Source organism: Trachemys scripta, chromosome 1, assembly GCF_013100865.1.
Source record: "Trachemys scripta elegans isolate TJP31775 chromosome 1, CAS_Tse_1.0, whole genome shotgun sequence".
In the NCBI taxonomy this organism is placed as follows: Eukaryota; Metazoa; Chordata; order Testudines; family Emydidae; genus Trachemys; species Trachemys scripta.
The window spans coordinates 308,741,787-308,764,642 of NC_048298.1; the positions used below are offsets into that span (position 1 = coordinate 308,741,787).

Below are 22,856 nucleotides of genomic sequence, written 5' to 3' on the forward strand. Positions count from 1 at the left end.
AATATATGCCATGGGGACAAGAGTTAAATCAATGAAACACAAATTACTTCTAAGAATGAACTGACAGTCCATGAACCTATTATGCATTTAAAATGCTTTCTTTAGCTATACTGAATTATATTAGCTGTACCAAGTTCAAGCAAAAAGTTTTTATTGTGTAGTTATGAATGACACTTATAATTTCATTGCTAGAGTTTGTGTTGCTCTAGCAAGGTTGTCTTATATGAAACAAAAACAATCCAATCGTGAGAAAAGGTATCTTTATTTTTTCTCTAATAGAAGAATTCCATGTACATGTTTTGCAATGGTTTTTCTTAAGCTCGAAAATACTGCTAACAGATGTGAACAGTCACATCACAGAAATAGTACACAACAGCCAGCGAAGGCAGAGAATAAGTTTAAGTTTATCAGGTGGTCCAAACTGTTCTCTGACAAGCTTTTTCTGCCAGAGGGGACGTCAGGACAAACACTAAAATCCCACCTAATCAATACAAGTTACGGTGTGCGTGTGTGTATGTGTGAGAGAGAGACAACAAAACAAAACAGACCATGACTCGTGCCACTAGGTCTGCATTTTAGTATTTTGTTGGTGAAATTTTTTTTTTTTAAATGTCAGTCTCATTAAGAATTCCACTCAATTTTTTTCAAATGCTAAATTATACTTCACCTGAGAAAAAAGTTGCCTTACAAAAGGAAAAATAGATTATGTGGGGTGAATCAGAATCTGGACAAATTGTTAGATGGAAATATCTGTCTGCATTTTAATCACTAGAACATGTGCAGTGCTGGCCAAATTCTCTGCTGGTGTTAGTGCCATTTCACCCATTTATAAAAGCAGAGAATTTGATCCTACACATTAAAATGTTCACCAGGTTCCAGTCTAAAATATACCCAAACTCAGGCCCCAATCTTGCAAACACTTATGCCCATGCCTAGCTGTAAACCTGGGAGTAGTCCCATTGAAGTTAATGAGACTACTCATGTGTTTAAGGTTAGACATATGAATACATTTTTGCAGGATTGGGGTCTCAAATTATTACAAAGACTAAATAAGGAATGAAAAAAATCTCTTGAGAACAAAGGCCAAACTTTTCACATTTGAAAGAGGGCATAACAATTTTAACTTAGATCATTAACACATAGATATAGTAGAATACAATTAAAAAAACTGAACTGAATTTCGGAGCCAGCAAAACTATGTATAGCATTCTACAGTTACTAACTGAATTCACTATAATTTGGTAGAAACCTTTATATGCTGCTACTGTGTATTTTATATACAAAAATAAAGGTTTGTAATGCACTGCAAAAAAGTACATACAGGAGTAAGTTTCACATGTGCACAGACTGCCCAGTGATATACACGATTAGATCATCAGAACACCAGTTGCTGATTAAGTCTTAGGATGAGCATAAGTGAAACTTTTCCCACAGATGTGAATGTAATGTCTAGATACAAGTGTAGTTGTCTAGAAAAGTTTTAGTTAGAACAGTTATTTAAGATGGATTACTACAAAATTATTTACATATCCAAGCTAAACAACGACTACATGTATTTTATATAATTCAAATAAAATTCTTAAACTATACTATGGCTTCCATTTTTTTCTAATTTACAAAATACATAAAATGTGAGATCAGACATTTAAAAAACCCTAACTTTTTAAAACAAAACATGGCCATTAAGGAGATCTTTGCTTTAATCAATAATTTGCTTTGTTTTGATATTTTTCTTCTATAGTAATTAAAAGTTAGATTTAAAGATATTCCACCTCATCTTTATAATGCAAGTAATAAATTAACAAGAATAACTTACATTGTAAATCAAAAATAACTTCTAAACAATGTTTTATTTTTAAAAATGGTCTCTTAATTGCACAGTATTATACCTGTCCAATAACAATATTAAGTCAATTGGATATTTTTTAAACATTCTATTATGATAGCCGTGTGTCAGTATTTCAGTCCTAACATACCAAAATCCTCTTGCTCAAATCTTCACCTGACAAATGTTTTGGTAATTGCTTACTGTGGCGATAGTGGTGCCTAGACTTGAAAACCTTCACATCCACCATCCCAGCCAAGAATGTTTCTTCATAAGTCTGTCACTTTCCTAAGGTAAAGGCTGCAGAGTTTTAGGTTTGACTAAATAAGATACTCTGGTTTTCATCCACATCTTTATTTTTAGATGATATTCTTCTCCTACCCCTAAGGCCAAACTCTCCTCTTCTCTTTGTATATTCACGTACACCTTCCAAGAAGGGCCAAAAACACAGCAACAGTTCACTTCCTGACCTTCAAATGTGAATGCCACCTGTAGTCACCCTAAGCCTGAACAATATTTTATTAGGCTGAATGTGAAACTTTCAGCTCTGCCATCCCAATTGCTAGGGTTTAGTTTGGTTTGATTTTTTAATTTAGACATACTGGACAAAAGAGATTACCTGCAAAGACAGTATCTTACCTCAGAAGAATAGTAGTTGGTGGTAACTGAGATTTAAAGATAAAAGGAAGAATTCTTTAAAAATCCTACACAGTGGGAACAGTCGTTAAGACTGGCTTTGATATAAAATATGGGCCAAACTCAGTCTTGGTGTTATTTCACTGAAGTTAAAAAACTAGCAGGAAAAGAATTGCCCATGCACATTTAACTAATTAAAAAAGGTATCTTTGAGATGTGTTTAAAAAGCTAATATTGACAATCTAGCTAGAAAAATAAAAGTTGTGAGTGGATGTATTATGGAAATATGTGTACCATATAAAATATTGTACATCTATAAAAGCAGAGTGTTTTATTTTTATAATACATAATTTATGGTAAATGTATCAAAATAATTCTCCTAAAAATACTGCAGACAAAGTAAAATGTTCCCCTCTCTTCAATGATGGCGTAAGGCTTCGCTCTGAATACTTTATCCACACATGAAAGCCATATTATTCAAACAGCGTAAAGGCAAGCAGTCAATATCCCAGTTTGACTTCTTAAATATATATAAATCACACCTTATTTTACAGTTATATTATTTGCATCAATGCATTTAACATAAATCAAATGTAAAGTTTCACCAGTATTATCACTGTCCTATACATACTGGTGTGTCATTTCTCTAAGCTATTAAATATCTAGAGTGAACTCTTCCAGGATGACGAGCTCATGGAAGGTATTGCTCATTTGCTTTTATTAATCACAAAGAGAGAAATACCAACGGGGAATATTTTGTCAGCAGTAAATTTCCTTTGCACGATATAACAAAGCTGGACTTGAACTAGCATATCATTGCACAATATTAAAAGCTGCCAAATAACTCCTGTTCTTACATTTTGTAAAGCAATTTTAGTGCTTTAGGACAAAGCACAATTTGACATGGTATAAGAATGCTTCTAGCAATCAACTTGCTTTAAATGATTCAATACTGTATTACATATACAAGAAAGCATCCAATGCGGATAGCTCTTATCTGTGCACTGCAGCATACAGTGCCCTGTTACTCCTCTCACCATTTTAATAATGTAGACAAGACTAATGATTTAATATTATATATCAAACTGCTACATTATTAGGAGACATTCTGACTGAAAAAAAAAATGAAATGCATCTATTACATACACATCTCTTCAGATGTTTAAAGGAATTCAGCTTTTGGTAGAAGTTAATTCATACATACAAATATAAATGTAGAAATGCATTAGAGACAAAACACTAATAGAATTATTAAAACAGATGCACCTACACTATGGTGTACTACTTAAAAGTGTAATTTGATTAAAAAAATCTTAGTGTACAACTAAGACAAGACTCACTTACTGTTTATAACCTCAGAGTCACATTTTACTAGCTTCTACATTAAAACATGTTCTACAGATAGTGACCAACAAAATCAAGGGAAAAAATATTGTCACAGATGAACAGGTTCTCCCCCTAAACAACTCAGGATAGCTTATGTACAGCACCACCTGTATTGTGTTACAAGGGACAGATGAATGCAGATCCCACCTCAAAAAATCAACTGTAAAAGCTGTAGAGAAGAACACTTCCTGAATTAAGTTTGCTGAACATGGTTCAGATTATTGAATACGTCTATAAGCTCAATGCTTTTTAGAAGCATTTACTGTATACCCTAATCCTACTTCTTGCAACACACAGTGTCACACAAGTAGTGAAAATGTTTTCCTATTCAAAAGGTGCTTGGACATTATTTTCAGGCAGCATTTTACCTTTATTTTAGTAAGTTCATACTAGGTATGTTTTAGAAGGAAGAAAATGCCAATAGCTTTTTTAAAAACAAAATTATAAAAATATAAAATTGAGACAGACACTTATCTAAATAAATTACTGTATTTTTATTTGTCTAACTCTATTCTAGATTGAAATCTATTATTTTAAATAAGGGATAAAATGTTGCCCAAAATTCTAATTATAGTTACACATTTGTGTTTTAACTAGATCTACAAATCAAAATAGTTCTCAGTTAAAAAGATACAATTTGTATCAACAGTATAGGTACTTTCTGGTTCTTCAGGGCCTTACTTTAAATTGCAGCAAGTATATCAAAATTATCATCAATTACATTGTAAACCAGTGAATTTACAACACTGAACAATGTTACTTTATATGGAATCCTAAAACTATAGGCAACTGACTACATCATGTAAATACAACCCTCTGCCAATGATTGCAAACCCTGTATAAAAAAAAAAGTTTGAAGCAATAGTAAAACCCATGACTTAAAACCAGAAATATCCCTTACTAATACTAGAACAGACTATTTTAATCTGTTTCTACAGCTATACTATTTGTGGCAAGAATTAGGCCTACATAATACAACAGGCCAAAAAACTAACTTCTGGAACATATACAGTATCTTACAAAAAGGTTTAAGTTATCATTTTCAGCTACAATACTATTACCATAGTGCAGTTAATAAATGTTGCATATCCTCAACACACAAAACCGTCTCAGGCCAGCCTTAATAAATAGCAAGAAAATTGAACAGTATCTTAAATACAAAACTTGCATTGAGAATACTTAGATTCATTTAAAAACAGGTAAATATTTTATGAAAAAGCATATTTTATCCAGTACACCTGTGCACAAATACAAATTAAAAAAAAAAAAGATGAATATAAAACAATTTAATGGAATCCTAAACTTTCAGTTCCATTTCTACTGACCAGAAGCACAGAAGAGCTGGACAACAATGTATCTGAACTGAAACATTCATGGCCTGATTTTAGGCAGTTCTGAGCAGCTGCAGCTTTTACTGGATTCAAAGGGAGTTGCATATGCTCAGAATCTTTGCAAATCAGACCACCAGGCTTTGCCTTATCCAAAAAGTAACGGAAATGAGTTCGTTTATTTTTGATTGCATCTGCTCTTACTAAATCAACCGAATCAAATCATTAAAAACTATTCTTAAAAGAGCAATGAAAAGTGCCATACTGTAAATTACTAATATATCGTTACCCATTTCAACTTTAACTGGTAACTTAATATTTTATTTAAAAAATAAAGTCAGTGCCATAGTAAATCTTTGTTTTCTATAAATAAATGATTATAGCACAAAGAAGCCCACAAAATAAATAAATAATAATAAATTAATTGCTGTTAAAAGTTCAAATTAAGCTTGGCTTGAAAATTGTTTGCCAGGTCTATTAAAATTCTTTCAACTTTCTGTAGATTCTTTTAATGCCTTGCAGCTGAAGGACAAACATCCAGTAAGTTAATAAAACATAACAAAAAGATAGAAAGTGCTGCATATAAACCCCTGATGCACCAAAGATTATTACCGGAGACCACAGATAACACACACACATATATTAAACTTAGACTGGAAAGATTTCAGTCATGAACATAACTTAAAACCATTTAAAAATTTCAAGTTAGAATGTAAAACAAACCTGTTACTTCCAATGCATGGGGCTATACATACAGATTCCATGATACTGTATTTTCACATAAATGGATTACTATATAACCTCCTTGCTGAGAAGGAGATCACATATGCTATTGTAGCAAACCTCCCTCAGCATTAGAGCTGAACTGAAAACTACTAGACACCACAAAGATGCATCATCTTTCAATAACCTAGCTGGGATTTTTCCACTAAAATGGCTGCAGCAAGTTGCTGAGCATCTGTCATGTGAGGATTCCTTTTCATAACAATTCTCACAAGATCGGGAGGGAAGATGTTGCATAAGTTTATATAAACCTTCTCCCGTGTGTCTTGATACCTTGGAGGATCTTGAGGAATTCCACAGTAAGGTATGCACCAAGTCTGGTCTTGCTGCTCAGGTAAACTTTGGAAGGCGAACTGCTCGTAACATGGCTGAGTGGGGTTACTAGGCAAGGAGTAAGTCTGACGATAGCCGTACGCATCAATCCCATAACTCTGCCTATCCCAACTTCCAAGCCCATCTTGGCTGGAATAAGGCTTTCTTTGTCTTAATGGAGAATTATCATATAAACGTGAGTCTGAAATGCTATCTATTCTTGTGGATACAAGGGCCCTCCCCAGATGCATGGTCTTTGAATGTTGCAAACTTTGAAGAGCAGAGTAGTCATTAGGGCAACTAGAACGAGCACCAACTGTAGGATGCTGTAGATGTACAGACATGTATGGAGTAGGAGGTTTGCGATGATGCTTTGGTTCTTCATGACTGTAACTTTGCACTCTTGTTAAAGGATCATGGTAACTCTGCAGGAAGGGCTGTGAATTAAGGCGGCTATGTGGATGCACATGTTGGCATTTTAAGTTCTCTTCTAATTGCGGGTCAGGTGAACTCATGTAAGACCGATCATTGTAACCCACATAGGAATCGTTACTACCACAGCTCATACTACCTTCACTGCTACAATCAGAAGCTACAGAGCTAATCCTATAATCGGTGTCTAAGGAGAAACGCCTTTCAGGACTGCGTGGACCAGAAATACTTAGATTCGAATAAGCATTCAGCATAGAGTAGTAGCCTACGTCCACAGGAGACTCACATTTTGGGTACTGCTCATAAGGCATTGGCGTTCCATGATTTTTGGTTGCCATCATCATTGGAGGATATTGTCCCTGTGGTCTTTGATCCTGAGGTGGGAAATGAACCCCGGATGGAAGGCCATTGCTTAAAGGTGCAGTACTTTGGGGTTTTACAACTGAAGAATTCGGTATACTAACTAAAGAAGGAACAGACCTGGTTTCCAATTTGTTTTTGGTGGGAAGCTTTTCCTCCAAGTCTTGGTAGACTTGAGTCCTTATACTAGGATCTGATTGCCTCTTTGGAGCAGCACGTTTGAGATCAGAAGTGCCATCAATCTTAGTGCTACAAGGAACACTGTTGCTTTTTACCAGTCCTCCTTCACTTGCAGCTTTGGCAGCTGTGCTTCTAGACAGGGCTCGAAGTTCATCAGCAACAGACCGCTGAGGCTGATTTCCTCTTTCTGGGTGGTAGTATTTGCATTTGTGTCCATAGGTACATTTCTTTCCTATTAAAAGTCATACAATTTGAGGTAAAAAAGAAAAGAAAAAGTTATTTAGGCATTTGAATTGGAAGCTCTTAATTTTTTAAAATTTGTGAGTGAATTGAAAAGATTTTTGAACTGTGTGTCACCGAAGTGAGGCCTTGAAACCTACTTTCTTGCTCTATGGAAAAGATTGTGGTAATGTTCAAGAAGGTAAAGGACCTATATAGCACTAGCTTGAGACAGTGCAAGCAGGAAATATTCACTAGACTGCCAATGTATCTCAATTCTGTCCTGAAACATCCTTCCCATGCTTCCACTGCTCTCCTAAACTGAGCATCATGTGGAGTCGAATCTTGCTTTCATTTGAGATCTATGGTTTTGAACTCCACCCTTCCTACCCCTCCAAAATGTAATTTTCTGCCTACTTTTAAGTAATATCCACAACCTTTACATATTTTATTCATTTAATTTAAAAGGAAAAAAAAGTCTTCCTTGAAGTAAAGCCAGTGAGATGAACTAAATATTATGCATGTGTAATAATCAGTTTTCATGCATATAGACCTCATGGTTGTCAGTGTGATCAAACCAGTAACCCCTGGCACCAGAAGCATAAGCTACTAACATTTGAGCTGAAGCAGTAATTTTTTATCATGTAGGAGGCTGTTCTTGGAGTGGGAATTTTTTGTAATTCCTCATCCCCATGTGTGCCTCAGTTTCCCCTATAAGTTGCATAGCTACCCAGTGGGTGGGCGGGTGGGTGGCAAATGGGGGATGACACACACGACAACACTAAGTTTACTCTCAAGGAAGGCTAAGAGACATTGGTGTCTCTTATGTGTCACCTCCCTGTCTGGGTGGAATGAAGAGAGTCATTAAAGAACTTGCTGAAACCAACCTAGATTAACAAGGGGTCTAGAGAGACAATGTAACATTCTCAGCAGCAAAGGTGAGTAGAGACCCCAGCTCAAGAACAAAGGACAGGAAGATGTGAGGTGGAAGATAAGCATGAGCTCTGAAAGAAGTTTGGGAGTTCTCACTTGGGAACTAACTGAGGAGGTTGGACAGACAAACAGAGCCTGAAAATGGAGTTCACTACAGCTTGGCTGACCTAAGGATTTTCTGTGCTGTGTTCCAGTTGACTAGTAAATCTTACTGTTTTGAAAACGCTGCTTGAGTGTCCCTGTAAAGGCTTGGTGAGGTGCTTTAATCCCAAGAACAGCATACAAGTTTCTGACAGCAGTCTGTCTCAGTTGAACACACTGAACAAAGCACATGGTGTGAAGGAGGAGTGCTGAAGCCCAGAGTTTCAGCCTAAGGAGGTGGTGAGGCTGTATCGCCTACCTTGAAAGAAGAATGAGACCCCTGGGGAGTCTGGCCCATCAAAGGGGTTCCTCCAAAAGACCGTTCTATAGTTGTGGGCATAGCTCCGATCCTGTGGATCCGCAACAGTGGGGTCATGATCACAGCCAAAAAGCTAATGTATTATATACTTCCACATTCGACTAGCTTGTCCTGAGTGTCTGAAGGCCAAAGGAGTTCAAGTTCCATCTGGGGTATCACTTTATAATGCACTGTGGCCACACACATTAGACATGATGGTACCCCAAATCAGACTAAAATCTCTTCTGCACCTTAGATGACCAAGTCTAGCTTGCCTTGCAGGAGGAGCATGTAATATACTGGCTTAGTCAATGTGAACAAAGCTCTTTGTAGTGGTGGGCCCCAGTAACTAACCTCCTGGTACTTACTGATGGCTAATGAAGTTATTTCTTTAGTTTAAGTGGTAGATACAAATACTAACACATTCTTTTCCAACTGATAAATGAATAAGATGTGTCAGCAGAAATCTTGGCTCCACTGAAATCCATGAGAAAACTCCCATGGACTTCAACAGAGTCAGGATTTCAGTCCTTATCAATATAAGATAGCTCTGTAAAAATGTCTTACTTTTATTGGCACAGCTATAAAAAAAGGAAGCAGTTTGGCCTTTATCCCTAACCATACAATAAATTCTGCATTTAAATCAAGTTACCATATGGACATGGTTGCTTCTTATGTTCCGGTACAATAGGTTTCTTCCTTAGAAAATTGTCAAGGCTTGGGCCATGACGGCCAAGAGGATCATCAGGAGGCATGAACCTATAACATACAACAAACGCATAAAAGAACTGACCACCACATTTCATTTTCATGTTCCTGTTGCAACCAATTATAGCTATGGACTACCCGTTACAATTTATCTATCATACGTTAGGTCAGCTTTATTCTGAAGTAGTAAACATTTTCCAGGAAAAGGTTTAACAAAGAAAACCCACATTTTGCAACTAAGAGGAAGTTGTCAAATCAGGACTATTCGTCAAATGATTTAGCTCCAAAGTGTAGTTTTGAAAGACTGCTTCTGCACTCCAGCATCTGCTTGCCAGAAAAAAAAAAAATCCCAAAATATACTCCCTGGCTGTCCTGCAAGCTGTTTTACAATCTCCAGGATTATGCAACATATTACAGCACTGCCCTATAGCCAGAAGTACAGGCCACAATTTTAAAAACCGAGTGCCTACATCAATATTTACACATGTAACAGAAGTGGCCTGATTGTTCGAGGTGCTGAGCAACCCCTACACTTCCACTGGGGTCAACAGGAGCTGTAGGTGATAAGCATATTTTAAGTTTATGCCACTTCTATTTAGGTGGCTAAGGGGAGTTATTCCAGAAGTCATAGTCCTGATTAACTCAAAGTGGCACCTTTATTCTGGAAAAAGAGAGTCTCCACTCATGGAGTTAATCAGAAACAGTTAACCTATTTTAAATTCACACCCTACCTTGTTCAAGATTAACCTTCATGTGTTGAAATGCCCTAATTTAAAAATTAAAGGGTTAAAATTTTTGTCTTAAACATAAGAAAGGCTATACTGGGTCATACCAAAGGTTCATCTAGTCCAGTAGCCTGTCTTCCGACAGTGGCCAATGCCAGGTGCCCCAGAGGGAATGAACAGAACAGGTAATCATCAAGTGATACATCCCCCATTGCCCATTCCCAGCTTCTGGCAAACAGAGGCTAGGGACACCATCCCTGCCCATCCTAGCTAATAGCAATTGATGGATCTTCTGCCATGAACTTATCTAGGTCTTTTTTGAACCCTAAGACATTTTATATAATCTGCAAAATTTTGTCACCTCACTGTTTACCCTTTTTTCCAGATCATTTATGAATATGTTGAATAGGACTGGTCCCAGTATAGACCCCTGGGGGACACCACTGTTTACCCCTCTCCATTCTGAAACCTGACCATTTATTTCTACCCTTTGTTTCCTATCTTTTAACCAGTTACCTGTCCTTGAGAGGATCTTCCCTCTTATCCCATGACAGCTTACTTTGCTCAAGAGCCTTTGGTGAGGGACCTTGTCAAAGGCTTTCTGAAAATCTAAGTACACTATAGTCACATGCTTATTGACCCCCTGAAAGAATTCTAGTAGATTGGGGAGGCATGATTTCCCTTTACAGAAACCATGTTGACTCTTTCCCAACAAATTATATTCATCTATGTGTCCAACAATTCTGTTCTTAACTATGGTTTCAACTAGTTTGCCCCGGTACTGAAGTCAGGCTTGCCGGTCTTAGAAATGACTGAAGATTCTTTGTTGTTCACAGAACAGCCAAAGCAAAACTATCACCTAGGTATTTCATACTATGGAATACACTCAATATACAAAGTATCTGAGCATCATGGGAATTACAGGGGCCCAGTAAGTAGTCTAATCCCTTTCAATCTTTGGGTTCTTTCCAGGACAGGTGGGAAAGGTAAATAATACATTTTGATAGTGGTTATTACCATTATGGAGAACACTGGCAAAAAGCAGAGTTTGAAGGTTAGAAGATTAGGAGCAGAGCCTGGAACTACAACATCCTTTTATTTTCTCATGTGTAGCTAATAATTTTGATGGAATCCAGCATGTTAATGGAAGCCCTCAAAATGCCATTTTTCCATTAGTTTTCTAACAAGCGGTACAAAATCAAGATTACTTACTTGTCATTGACAAATGAATACATCAACAATCGCTCATCTATGAACTTTTTCCATTCTGGCTTTTCATTAGCTAGATCCCTGTAGTTATCATTAGACACAATGATACCATCTGACTCAAAGGCCAGCTTCACTATGAATCTGTCATCATAGCATACCACCCTTCTCCCCTGCACACGACGGGATGGTGTAAACACCAGAATTTTCTCTTTTTCTAACTTGCGCAGGATTTCTTGATCTAGAAGTATTAAGAAATAGTCAAAGATTTAATGTCTGAAGTGAAATCAGGAATTCGTTCATCTTTACAGATCTTAAGGTTGAGGCAGAAGGTCAAAGTTTTTAGTGCCAAAATATGCCTCACCTTAAAATAGTTATAATTCAGTAGAAAGCATCTGATGTATATTATTTTAAATTTACATTCAGCAATCAACCAATACGTTTAAAAAAACAAATTCATTCTATACCATTTTTATCAGATCAACAGAGAAGACTGCGTTTTGCGCTCTCTTTGCTAGCTCTGAAGCGGTTAACAGATACACTATTTCCCAAGTTTGGTTGTTAGAAGAGTAAAAATCCCAAACTGCTCTGATGGCAGGAGGAGAGCTCACACGAGGCATAGGAGCTCCCCACTCCGCCCGGTACTGCGTGGCCATGTCCTATTGTATCCTGACTGTAATCAAGGCTGTCCAATGACCGCATTCTTAAGTAAAGATAGATCTCTTCATCCTCACTTGGTACTCACTGAGGTTAAGCTTCTGAAATTGTCTCAGTAGTCCATATTAATGGGGCCTCCTCTCTCCACAAGAGAAAAAAAAAAATCAGCAGAAAGATGACTCTCCCCCACAAGGAGGCACTGGTACTACTGCACACAGGAACCCATTTTCCAGCCAGTTGCGAAGTCTGGTATTGTGGACATTACATTGCCTCCATTTCTCACAAACGTGCACACTCTAAACTACCTTCTGACAGGGCACACAAAAAAGCTGGCTTCACAGCTGCGTCACTAAGTTTCAGAACAAATTCAAGTTTCCATCCGTATTGTCAGACAAATGAATAATGATATAGAATTTGTTTCCCTTCTCTAAAGGTCAAATGTCTCATTTCCTTTCAACCCACAAAAACAGGCCAAATCAAAACCACAGAAGCTCCTTGATCCTGTTAAACAAGGGTATTTAACACCTTGGAGAAATGCCATTTCATGTGTCCCGTTGGATCACAAAGGCATTTTCTCTCTGTTCCCTGTGTTGACGTGCTCGATAGGCTTACAAGCAATTTTTGACCTCAGATAGCTAAACTGCTTTTTGGAGTACAAAAAACTCATGACAGAATCTCTTCTGCCTGGAACAAAAATGTCATAGGAAGAAATGTTAGCATTAACAGATCTGTAAGATTTGTATTTGGTGTATCAATTGTTCTACTCATTAGAAATACGTAAGATTCAAAGACCAGTGTTTTCAGTACCCAGTCCTTCCTTTCAATCTTCCTATTGCCCAATGACTTATTAAAATTTTGAATGGAAGAGTAGCTGTTCTTCATTATGACAGGATTCAAGTTCTGTCATATTTAGATGACCACTGATAAAGCAAAAAGGCTGTGCTTCAAAGATTATGTCCTGTTCTTCAATCACCACCATTTTTACACCTATTCCATCTAACACCTCTTCAAAACTCAGGAACGCCACATGTTTCAGTTGAGTCTAAATACACAAATTATTTCACCAGATTTTTCAGGATGCAGATCTCAAAATGTAATTGTCAAAGAGAAACTGTGATTAAGTGGTTTTGTTTCCAGTGGGGATCAGTTCTTGGCCCCATGCTATTTAACATTTTTATCAATGACCTGAAAGAAAACAAAATCATCACTGCTAAAGTTTGCAGATGACACAAAAATTGGGGAGTGGTAAATAATGAAGAGGACAGGTCAGTGATACAGAGTGATCTGGATTGCTAGATAAACTGTGCATAAGCGAAAAACACAGGTTTTAATATGGCTAAACCGTAAATGTATACATCTAGGAACAAAGAATGTAGGTTACACTTACTTAATGGGACACTATCATAAGAAGCAGTGGCCCTGAAAAAGGCTTGAGTGTTCCAGGTGAACATGAGCTTCCAATGTGATGCTGTGGCCAAAAGAGCTAATGTGATCCTGAGATGCATAAACAGGAATCTTGAGTAGGAGTAGAGAGGTTATTTTACCTCTATATTTGGCACTGGTGCCACAGCTGCTAGAATACTGTGTCCAGTTCTGATGCCCACAATTCAAGAAAGATGTTGATAAATTGGAGAGGGTTCAGAGAAGAGCCACAAAAATGATTCAAGGAATAGAAAACATGGCTTATAGCAGGGGTGGGCAAACTCTTTGGCCCAAGGGCCACATCTGGGTATGGAAATTGTATGGTGGGCCATGAATGCTCACAAAATTGGGAGTTGAGGTGCAGGAGGGGGTGACGGCTCTGGGGTGGGGATGATGGGCTTGGGGTGCAGGAGGGTGCTCCGGACTGGGACTGAGGGGTTCGGAGGGCAGGGGGAGGGAGATCAGGGCTGGGGCAGGGGCACAGAAGGAGGTCAAGGGAGCAAGCTCTGGGCAGCATTTACCTCAAGCAGCTCCCAGAAGCAGCGGCATGTCCCCCCTCCAGCTCCGAAGCAGAGGTGTGTACAGGCAGCTCTGCGCGCTGCCCCATCCGCAGGCACCACCCCCCACAGCTTGTGGAAGCAGCAGCATTTCCCCCCTCCGGCTCCTACATGGAGCTGGCCCGGCAGCTGTGTGTGCTGCCCCAGCTGCAGGCACCACCCTTGCAGTTCCCATTGGCCATGGTTCCAGGCCAATGGGAGCTGCAGGGACAGCACTTAGGGCAGGGACAGCATGCGAAGCCCCCTGGCTGCCCCCATGCATAGAAGCTGGAGGGGGGACATGCCCCAGAGCCCGCTTCCCAGTGGGAGTTCGAGGGCCAGATTAAAACGTCTGACAGGTCAGACATGGCCCATGGGCTGTAGTTTGCCCACCCCTGGCTTATAGTGATAAACTAAATATAATGAGCTCTTTGAATCTAACAAAGAGTAGGTGGTTAAGGGGTGACTTGATTACAGTCTACAAGTACCTACATGACAAACAAATATTTAGTAATGGGTTCTTCAATCTAGCAGAGTAAGGTATAACATGATCCACTGGATGGAAGTTGAAGCTAGACAAATTCAGACTGGAAATAAGGTGTACATTTTTAATGGCTAAAATAATTAACCATTAGAAAAATTTACAAAGGATAGTAGTGGATTTTCTATCACTGACAATTTTTCAATCAAGATTAGATGTTTTTCTAAAATATATGCTCTAGGATTTATCTGGGGGAAGTTCTACGGCCTGTGTTATACAAGAGGTCAAGCTAGATGTTCACAATGGTTCTTTCTGCCCTTGGAATCTATGACTCTGAATAAGGGAACTCCCCATAGACTTGTTGCAAAAGATAACTGTGAAGTGCCTCTGTTCTACAGAAGATGCAAGAATATGCTAGCAATAGACTTCCGTGCTTTCTCCACTTCTTACTTTTCTTCTCATTGCCAAGGTGCTGACAGAGAGACAATTGGACAAGGTAAAATGGATTCTTATAGCTCCAGAAAAACCTACTGACTCTAGGCTTGGCCTCATCTTCAAAACCCTCTGTGGCAGGGCCCACTCCACCATCATCATCTACAGCCATTGCTTGGGATGAATTAAGTCTGAAGGTCAAAAGCTGTCTGACTGATGTCCTTCCCAAATCTCCAACACAAGTAACTACTGACCAGCACAACTGAGCCTGCCCTTTATGACATGCTTATAGGAATATTTCCTCTGAGTTACAAATATCTTATTTTCTTATCTTCAATGCAGCCTATCATAAAATCAGTCTCTTAGTACTTCAGAGAGACAGATCCTCCATTTAATGCTATGGTGGGATGTAACAAATGTTTCCAGGTGGTAGCTCGTCCTTAATAAGGCATGTTCTAAAAGTAATTGAGCAAATAAAAAAACTCTAATTCTGCAAAGATCACTCCATTTTGGTAGTGAAGTCTGGTGCTCAAAATACTCTGCTACTTTTCTTTAGAAACTACGGTGACTATTCATTTGAACTTTCTTTCATTTTAGGTGGCATTTTTAGGAGCCATTTCTTCAACCAGAAGGCAAGGACAAATTGCAGCTTTTATTGCAGAGTTTGTTTCATTATCTTTTGCCTTGAACGAGTGGTCTTGAGAACTCTATTCAGCTTAACTTGAAAGAAAAATTCTAGCTTTCACATTGAATCAAGAAATTTCCCTCCCTCTCTTCTACCATAATCCAAAATGTGATAAAGAGAAAGGATCCTGCCCTGGTGCAAGTCCTTCATTTTTACCTGGGAAGAACAAGCACATTCAGATCAAATTGTTTTCTTTTTCTATGTTTTGGAGCACCAAAAAGGCAAAGCATAACACCAGTTTCTCAATGGAGTCATTCAGCTTCCCCTGAATCACACTTCCAAGAGGGGTTCCATTTGTTACCCAAAAGGGACGGGACTTTCTGGCCACAAAAGAAAGTAGCTTCTGTAAGAGCCTCTTATCCCTGTAAACAGATTTCTTCAATTTGAACTCCACTCAAAGCAGTCACCTAGAAGTCCATCTTCTCTAGAAGACATTATTGGGTGGATTTCCGTGCACTGGCTGACTCAAGACTTTTGAGTTTTCACTCAAGACTTTCTAAGACTAAATTTAGTATATAAAAAAAAAAAAAACAGAGCAAGGGGGTACGCCTTTCTCCTCTCAGATGCAGCCCATTGGTACTACTGTTGCCCATCAGTACAGTATGTATTACTGGAACTACCTTACAACAAAAAAAGGCATTCTTCCCGATCATTAAAAGGAATTTGTTTCTGAGCAGCTACAATCATCTACAATTCTTTCAAAAAATTTCATTTTAATGATATACAGCAGATGGATAAAAAAAATCCACAACCTTAGAGATTTAACTAGAAACTTTCAGGGAAAGCTCATCTGGCAAGCACACAAAACAATGGGGTCTTGCTGTGTACTGGCTATACATTCCCTTGCCTTTTTCCTCCCCACCTGGAGTTCACTGAAAAGGTCTTAGACCAAAGATGTCTTACTGTATAAAAAATAATAATTTCAAATGGTTTGTTCAGTTAATGCTCAATTAGTCATTAGGAATCTCTTACTTTATGCAAAACAAAACTTAAGGCAGTGATGTCAGAACAGAGTTTACCTGTGATAAGAGCGTCAGGTCTTGACTGTTCTTTTCTCCATGCTGGCACAAACACTGTAACATCTTTGTGGCGTCTTTCCAAAAACCAGTCTACTGCCAATTTTATTCCTCTACAAGAAAATACTTCTTTGTTCCCATGGCTGAAACAGACATCACAGAAACACTTAATTTCCTGTTTTACAACCATTACTTTCCATGTGATCATGAATCAAGCAGAGCACAGCAAACACAGCTGATTATTCTTAGTAATGTTATTAACTTAATCCAGGATTTCTATTGGCAAATTTGGGGTCAATCTGAATTCCCTCCCCAACAGTGCCTCTTCCCCCTTCAAAGGGGGAAAACAACCAAAAAGAGGAGGTAGAGGAAGATAGAAGTAAAGAGCTGCTGTTAAACCAAATGAGTGTTTGTTATGCAGTATTGTTGATATATGGTATTTATAATGCACACATTTATTTAAAGGGAGAGATAGAGTTATTTCAAATGTATATGAAAAAAGACAGTACACAAAGTTTTAAAAAGATTTTATTTCTGTTTTACACACTTTTTTTCATTTGTCCTGTTTTAAAGTACATTTCCAGCCCCCTAAAATATTGTACTGTTTACCCACACAGAGTCATTTTGGGGAAGTTTAGGAAATAATGCAGGGAGGGAGGTAGTGGCATAACACTGGCAGGAACAAGGGAAAAGGGAGTACAGGTTGAAAAAGTCTGTTTAGAGCGATGATGTGGCTTTTGGTCTCCCTTGTTACACAGGCTCTCCCACTGGTTGTCGTAGAGTGAACTGAGGAGCTAGTGTCTCAAGATTCCCAAGATGAAGTATTGAGCCGCATCAAACCACGTCCCTACATTAGGGTTGCCAACCCTCTAGGATTGCCCTGGAGTCTCCAGGAATTAAAGATTAATCTTTACTTAAAGATTACGTCATGTGATGAAACTGCCAAGAGTACGTCCAACACTTTGGCAACACTAATCTACATATGGGCAAAACAGGGACAGGGTGTAATCCATGCTAGTGTGTGTGGGGTTTCATTGTAAAGAATTATGGCCACAATCAGACAAATACAACTGTTATCAACAGAGACCTGATCTGGGACTTTCAACACCAAAAGAAAAAAAAGCCCCATTTGATTTATTATTGCCAGGGCCAGCCCCTAGAGACAGACAGGATCACACACTAAACCAGTGTATAACAGTCATTTTTGTGTATTTGAGTGTAATAATAATGCTCTTGTTGATTCTCATGTATCCTCATTACAAATTCAGAGGGGCAGATCCTCTAAATACCTCTTCCCTACTTTTAGAGCTTCATTAGTACTCGTCTGGAACTCTGGACTTAAGTCTGATTATGTAACTTGACGTCCCTTATAGCTTTGGGTACTGCAGTCTATGAAACAATGAGCATACTGCCATTGTGACATGCACAATATGCCAGTATAACAGCTTTTTAAATAAGAAATACTGTAGCTTACACTTATTCTTGATTCTAATTGGCCGAAAGAGAATAATGTGGCTTATTAAAGTTCTTTACAACTCCCCAGAAATAGTAAGCAGATTAATATGCATAAAGGTGAAGATACCGTGATTTAAAGAGAAACACAAAGCAAAAAGCCAACAGTATGTCCAGTCATCCCACCTTCCACTAAGATGCGGTCAGATTTCACATGTTCAGGATGGGTGGGCCTAGTCCATACTTGGATGGGAGACAAATGGAGTTTTATGGCCTAGGACACAGAACACTGGACTTGGAGTCAGGACTTCAGGACTCAGGAATAGTACCCAGGTTTGCTGGGTGACTTTAGGCAAGTCACTTCCCCAGTTTCTGTGCCTCAGTTTCCACATCTGTAAAATGGGGATAATGATACTGACATCTTTTGTAAAACATGATATAAAAGCTAGACATCATCATGATGTGTAGTCATTAAAGATCCTATAGCACTTTTCAAAAAGAGTTGTGTGTATGTTCCAGCAACCGGCCCAAATTCCTGGTAATAACCCCAAACTGACCCTTTTTTCCAACTGGATAAAGGTATTTTTCACTTCCTACAGTATACAGTTGTGTAATATTGTCATGCTCTGTTAAAGAGCTTTTATGTTTCACATCAGAAATGGCTTCATTTCTCAGATTCACAGGATGAAATACTGGCCTCACTGAAGGCAATGGGAGTTTTGCTATTGATTTCAATGAGGCCAGGATTTCTCCCATATATTTTAAGGCCAGAAGACCATCCATTAGGACTATCTTTGACTTCCTGAATAACACATGCCATAGAATTTCTGTTGTGGGTCAGAAGAGTTTGATATTATGAATTTATATATAAAGTACAGGTTCTGGAATGGTGGACACAGTACACCAATTTTAGATGCTCTGCTGACTACACAGGAGATCATAACTCACTTGAGGTTTCAGCTTTCATAGCTCTCCCTCAGAAGTTTGGCCAACACTATTATTATATAGGTAATACTTATCCAACAGGAATTCATAAGATGATTGACTACAATATTTGTGAGGAAAATATCAGTGTGACTAAAATGTGTAGTGCTCTTGAATATGTGCAGCTTTGCCTCTGCTTTTGGCTGTGTGCTTCCGTTAGCTGTATTTCATGTAGGTGAGAGGACAGGAGATGGAAAATTTTATTTTTCTGCTGCCTGCTTGTCAATATTTGGAAAGTAAAGTAGTGCTTGTATTTCTGTGTCAGGGAAGATGATTTTTCAAGTCTAGAAATCTATTCAAAGATGAGCAGCAGGCTTTAAAAATGTAAACGAAGGTGCAGACTGGGAGTAGTATTGAAAGACAAAATGTCGGAGCCAGCTGCGGTGTTCTGCTTTGGTGTTGTTTGCTGAACCAACTTGATCTAGTGTACTTAGTGGATTTGAGGAAAAGTGTTTATTTGTCCTTTACGCTGTGGGTATGAATGACTCTCTTATTTATTTATCCCTCCGGTGTCTTTTTACAATTGCATATACTCATTCAAGTGGTAGGTGGTGTTTTAATTTAAAAAAATAGAAAAGCAATAAGATTGATATTTTTCTGAACAAAAACTCTCTGAAGTGTTGCCTATGGACTAGCACAGTTAAAGAGCTTGTGAGAATATGTGATGAGAACATTTTCACATTACTTTCTTAGCCCTCAGGCTAAAATTTAAATAGCGGCTACATATTTTAACTACGACACTAAATCTACAAATTGTCAAAAATACACCTCTACCCCGATATAACGCTGTCCTCGGGAGCCAAAAAATCTTACCGGGTTATAGGTGAAACTGCGTTATATCGAACTTGCTTTGATCCGCCAGAGCACACAGCCCCGCCCACCCCAGAGCGCTGCTTCACTGCGTTATATCCGGGTAGAGGTGTAGTTATGGTATACTTCTAAAAAGATGACCATATACAATGAATGCACAACTTCAATGGTGCCATGCTGCAATATTCAGGTAGCCATGAAGGTCCCATATTTTGGAAGTTATATAATATATACACACACATACATTTTATAATTGCACTGGGCCTTCTAGCTGATGGCCTGCAAACACTTCTATTGTAAAAAGGTTCTTTAGCTAACTGAAATTTGTTGCACACAAACATTTTATTCAGAGATGATTTTTTTTATTTTTTTTTAAATCAAACGACAAACCACAAAATGTAAAGAGAACAAAATACTATCTGGAAACTCTTTCCTTCTCCATATTGACTCACTAATTTTTTTCCTTGTACATTGTGTAAGAAATAGTGTGTGTGTGTGTGTATATATATATATATACACACACACACACACACACACACACACACACCACTACAGAAATTGCTGTGCTAGATAAGACCAGTGCCCTTCTAGTCCAGTACCTCATTTCTAACAGTAGCTACTACCAGCTGAAGCAGGAGGGTTTCTGTCCCTTCAAAAACTTTATTTACTATAACTACTCTGGGTAAACTTGCTTTTCCTGTATCAGATTTTTTTAATCCTGCTAATTTTTTTATCCAGAATGGTAACTTGTGAGAATGAGTTGAACAGTCTAATTGATAAAAGAACATACATTTTTCACACAATGCACAGTTTTGAATTTGCCACATATCCATATATTTTAGTGGAGTTTGCATGGGGGAAGAAACAGTTTCCAGATAATATTTACATAATCATTGTGGAAAAGAACTGCTCTACTATTTTAATATCTTAAATACACACACACAAATCTTACTGTTGTTTGTAAAGCTGAAACCAGTTAGCACACTAGATTGTATGTTTGACATCTGAAAATAGGTATTTCTGTAAGAAAGATATAGTAGCATATAAATAAATGTTTTTGGTAAGTTCACAGGAAGTTTAAATTCAACTGTTTTTCTTTAAATATTTTTTTCCTTCAGGTCACTTGCTGCTACATTTTAATTTTTGATGCACATTTATATTTTTACTAAGTATAAAAATCCATTTTTACTTAAAACAAAGGAGTTTGCTGCGTATGTTCTGGTGCATCAAAAACCTCTCCATAAAAAAAAAAAACCCACAACAAAACAAAAAACACACCCACTCTGGTAGAATACAGTTCTTAAAAACATGGAGGAGGAAAAAACAAAAACAACACAACTTACTAATTCTGCCCTTTTCCCATTTGGCAAAGGAAAAATTTTCCCTATGAACATTCCTGGATTTGGCTCTCCCTTGTTTGCTTCCTTCTGTGTATATAAGCATTTTTCTATATCTCTGGGAACAGCATGTTAGGCTACTGTCCTACAAATACTTACATTAAAAAAAAAAAGTCAATGTATGGTTACATGCTAAATATCGCAAATAGCTAGGGGACCAACAGTAGTACGACACATAAAGGAGGCTTTTAGGGCATTATTCTTTTTAGGACCAGAAAAATTTCAGAGATGTCCTAGAATGTGTTATGCTAGGTGCACCCACATGTCTGTCATAGAGCCTCACTGGAGCATGTGATAACAGGCATATACAATTTTAAAATATATGTCAGTTGGTATTTTATTTTTAAATATCCTTTGGAATCTCTCTTTAAAAAAAAAAAAAAAAAAATCAAACTTCGCAAACTGACATATTTTAAAACACCACTACATAAGCTCACTCTATACTCCAGAGTGGGTTCTGTCACCAGCACAGAGCACACTGGGACATCTCTTGAAGCAAGAACCATCCATCTACAACTTGGAGAGTTCTAAAAGGATTTACATAGAAGTTTCACCCGTAACTTGCTATTAGTGAGATCCTATCCATGTGAACAGTTCTTGCTGGGAAAATAGTACTGCATATTCCTGGAAGTGGACTCAAGATAGTGAAAGACAGCTGGGTACATAGGAATTGCCACATTTGGCCAATGGATAACTGTCATTGAAAGATAAATATCACGACTACCTTAGCACAAACTCAGCAAGCAAGGACAGCCAAGCCACAGAGCTTGAGGAACTTTTTTGACGTTTGATAGAAATACGCACTTGGAAAGTTAGATAGAAATTACATCTAGCTCAAATGAGTGAAGCCAAAATTTTGGTTAACGGCAGGTCACCACAGATATATGGAAGCTTAAATAAAATGTTATGCTGTTATACATTACTTTTTGTTCTGTTCAACCACGGTTACTTGAGAGTCTTGCATCTGTCAAATGTGGTTCTTTTTGTTGCTCTAACTTGTTTTGCTTAAGAAGATAGGAGGAGGTAATGTGATTGAGAATATTTTAAAAAGCCAAAGCTGGGAACTGAAGGAAGAAAATATAGTGTCTAATAGCTCACTGAAGTCCCAGAAGTGATGTTGGTGGCAAATATACCACAGGCTATTTGGTTATTCTGTGTTTGAGTTTGTGTTATTCTCAGAGGAAGATTTCAGTGAAGCGCTGAAGTTATCTTTTTCAGCACAGATGAGCATTTTAAGTGTGGAACTGCTTAACAGAAAAATATCTTTGTAAAATCTGAAACTCTATTAAGAAACAAGCAAAAACATTCACTTAAGCAAATTCAGACTATAAAATGGGACAAAAGTGTAGAACTAGCAACATGTAGATAAATTATCTTATTTTTTAAAAGTAACTACCTGTGGCTAAGTACTTGTCTTGAATTGTGCTGCTTCTTTTGGCTCTGCAGAAGCACTACATGCAGTGTACAGGTCCTATGCAAACAACAACTCTTCATTATTTCTTGGTGATATGC

General features: G+C 37.9%; 1 protein-coding gene across 3 annotated transcripts in view; it reads right to left on the reverse strand.

Moving 5' to 3' along the window:
- Window positions 1-1,170: 1,170 nt before the first annotated feature.
- Window positions 1,171-22,856, reverse strand: part of ZC3H12C (zinc finger CCCH-type containing 12C) — a 56,849-nt gene continuing 35,163 nt past the window's right edge. For all 3 annotated transcript variants that reach the window (XM_034758824.1, XM_034758825.1, XM_034758823.1), the window contains 4 exons: window positions 16,705-16,844; window positions 11,479-11,713; window positions 9,486-9,592; window positions 1,171-7,474 (listed from right to left, as the gene is read on the reverse strand). In XM_034758824.1, coding sequence (XP_034614715.1) covers window positions 6,078-7,474; window positions 9,486-9,592; window positions 11,479-11,713; window positions 16,705-16,844 — 1,879 coding nt within the window. In that variant the 3' untranslated portion in view covers window positions 1,171-6,077. The remainder of the gene's footprint in view (window positions 7,475-9,485; window positions 9,593-11,478; window positions 11,714-16,704; window positions 16,845-22,856) is intronic.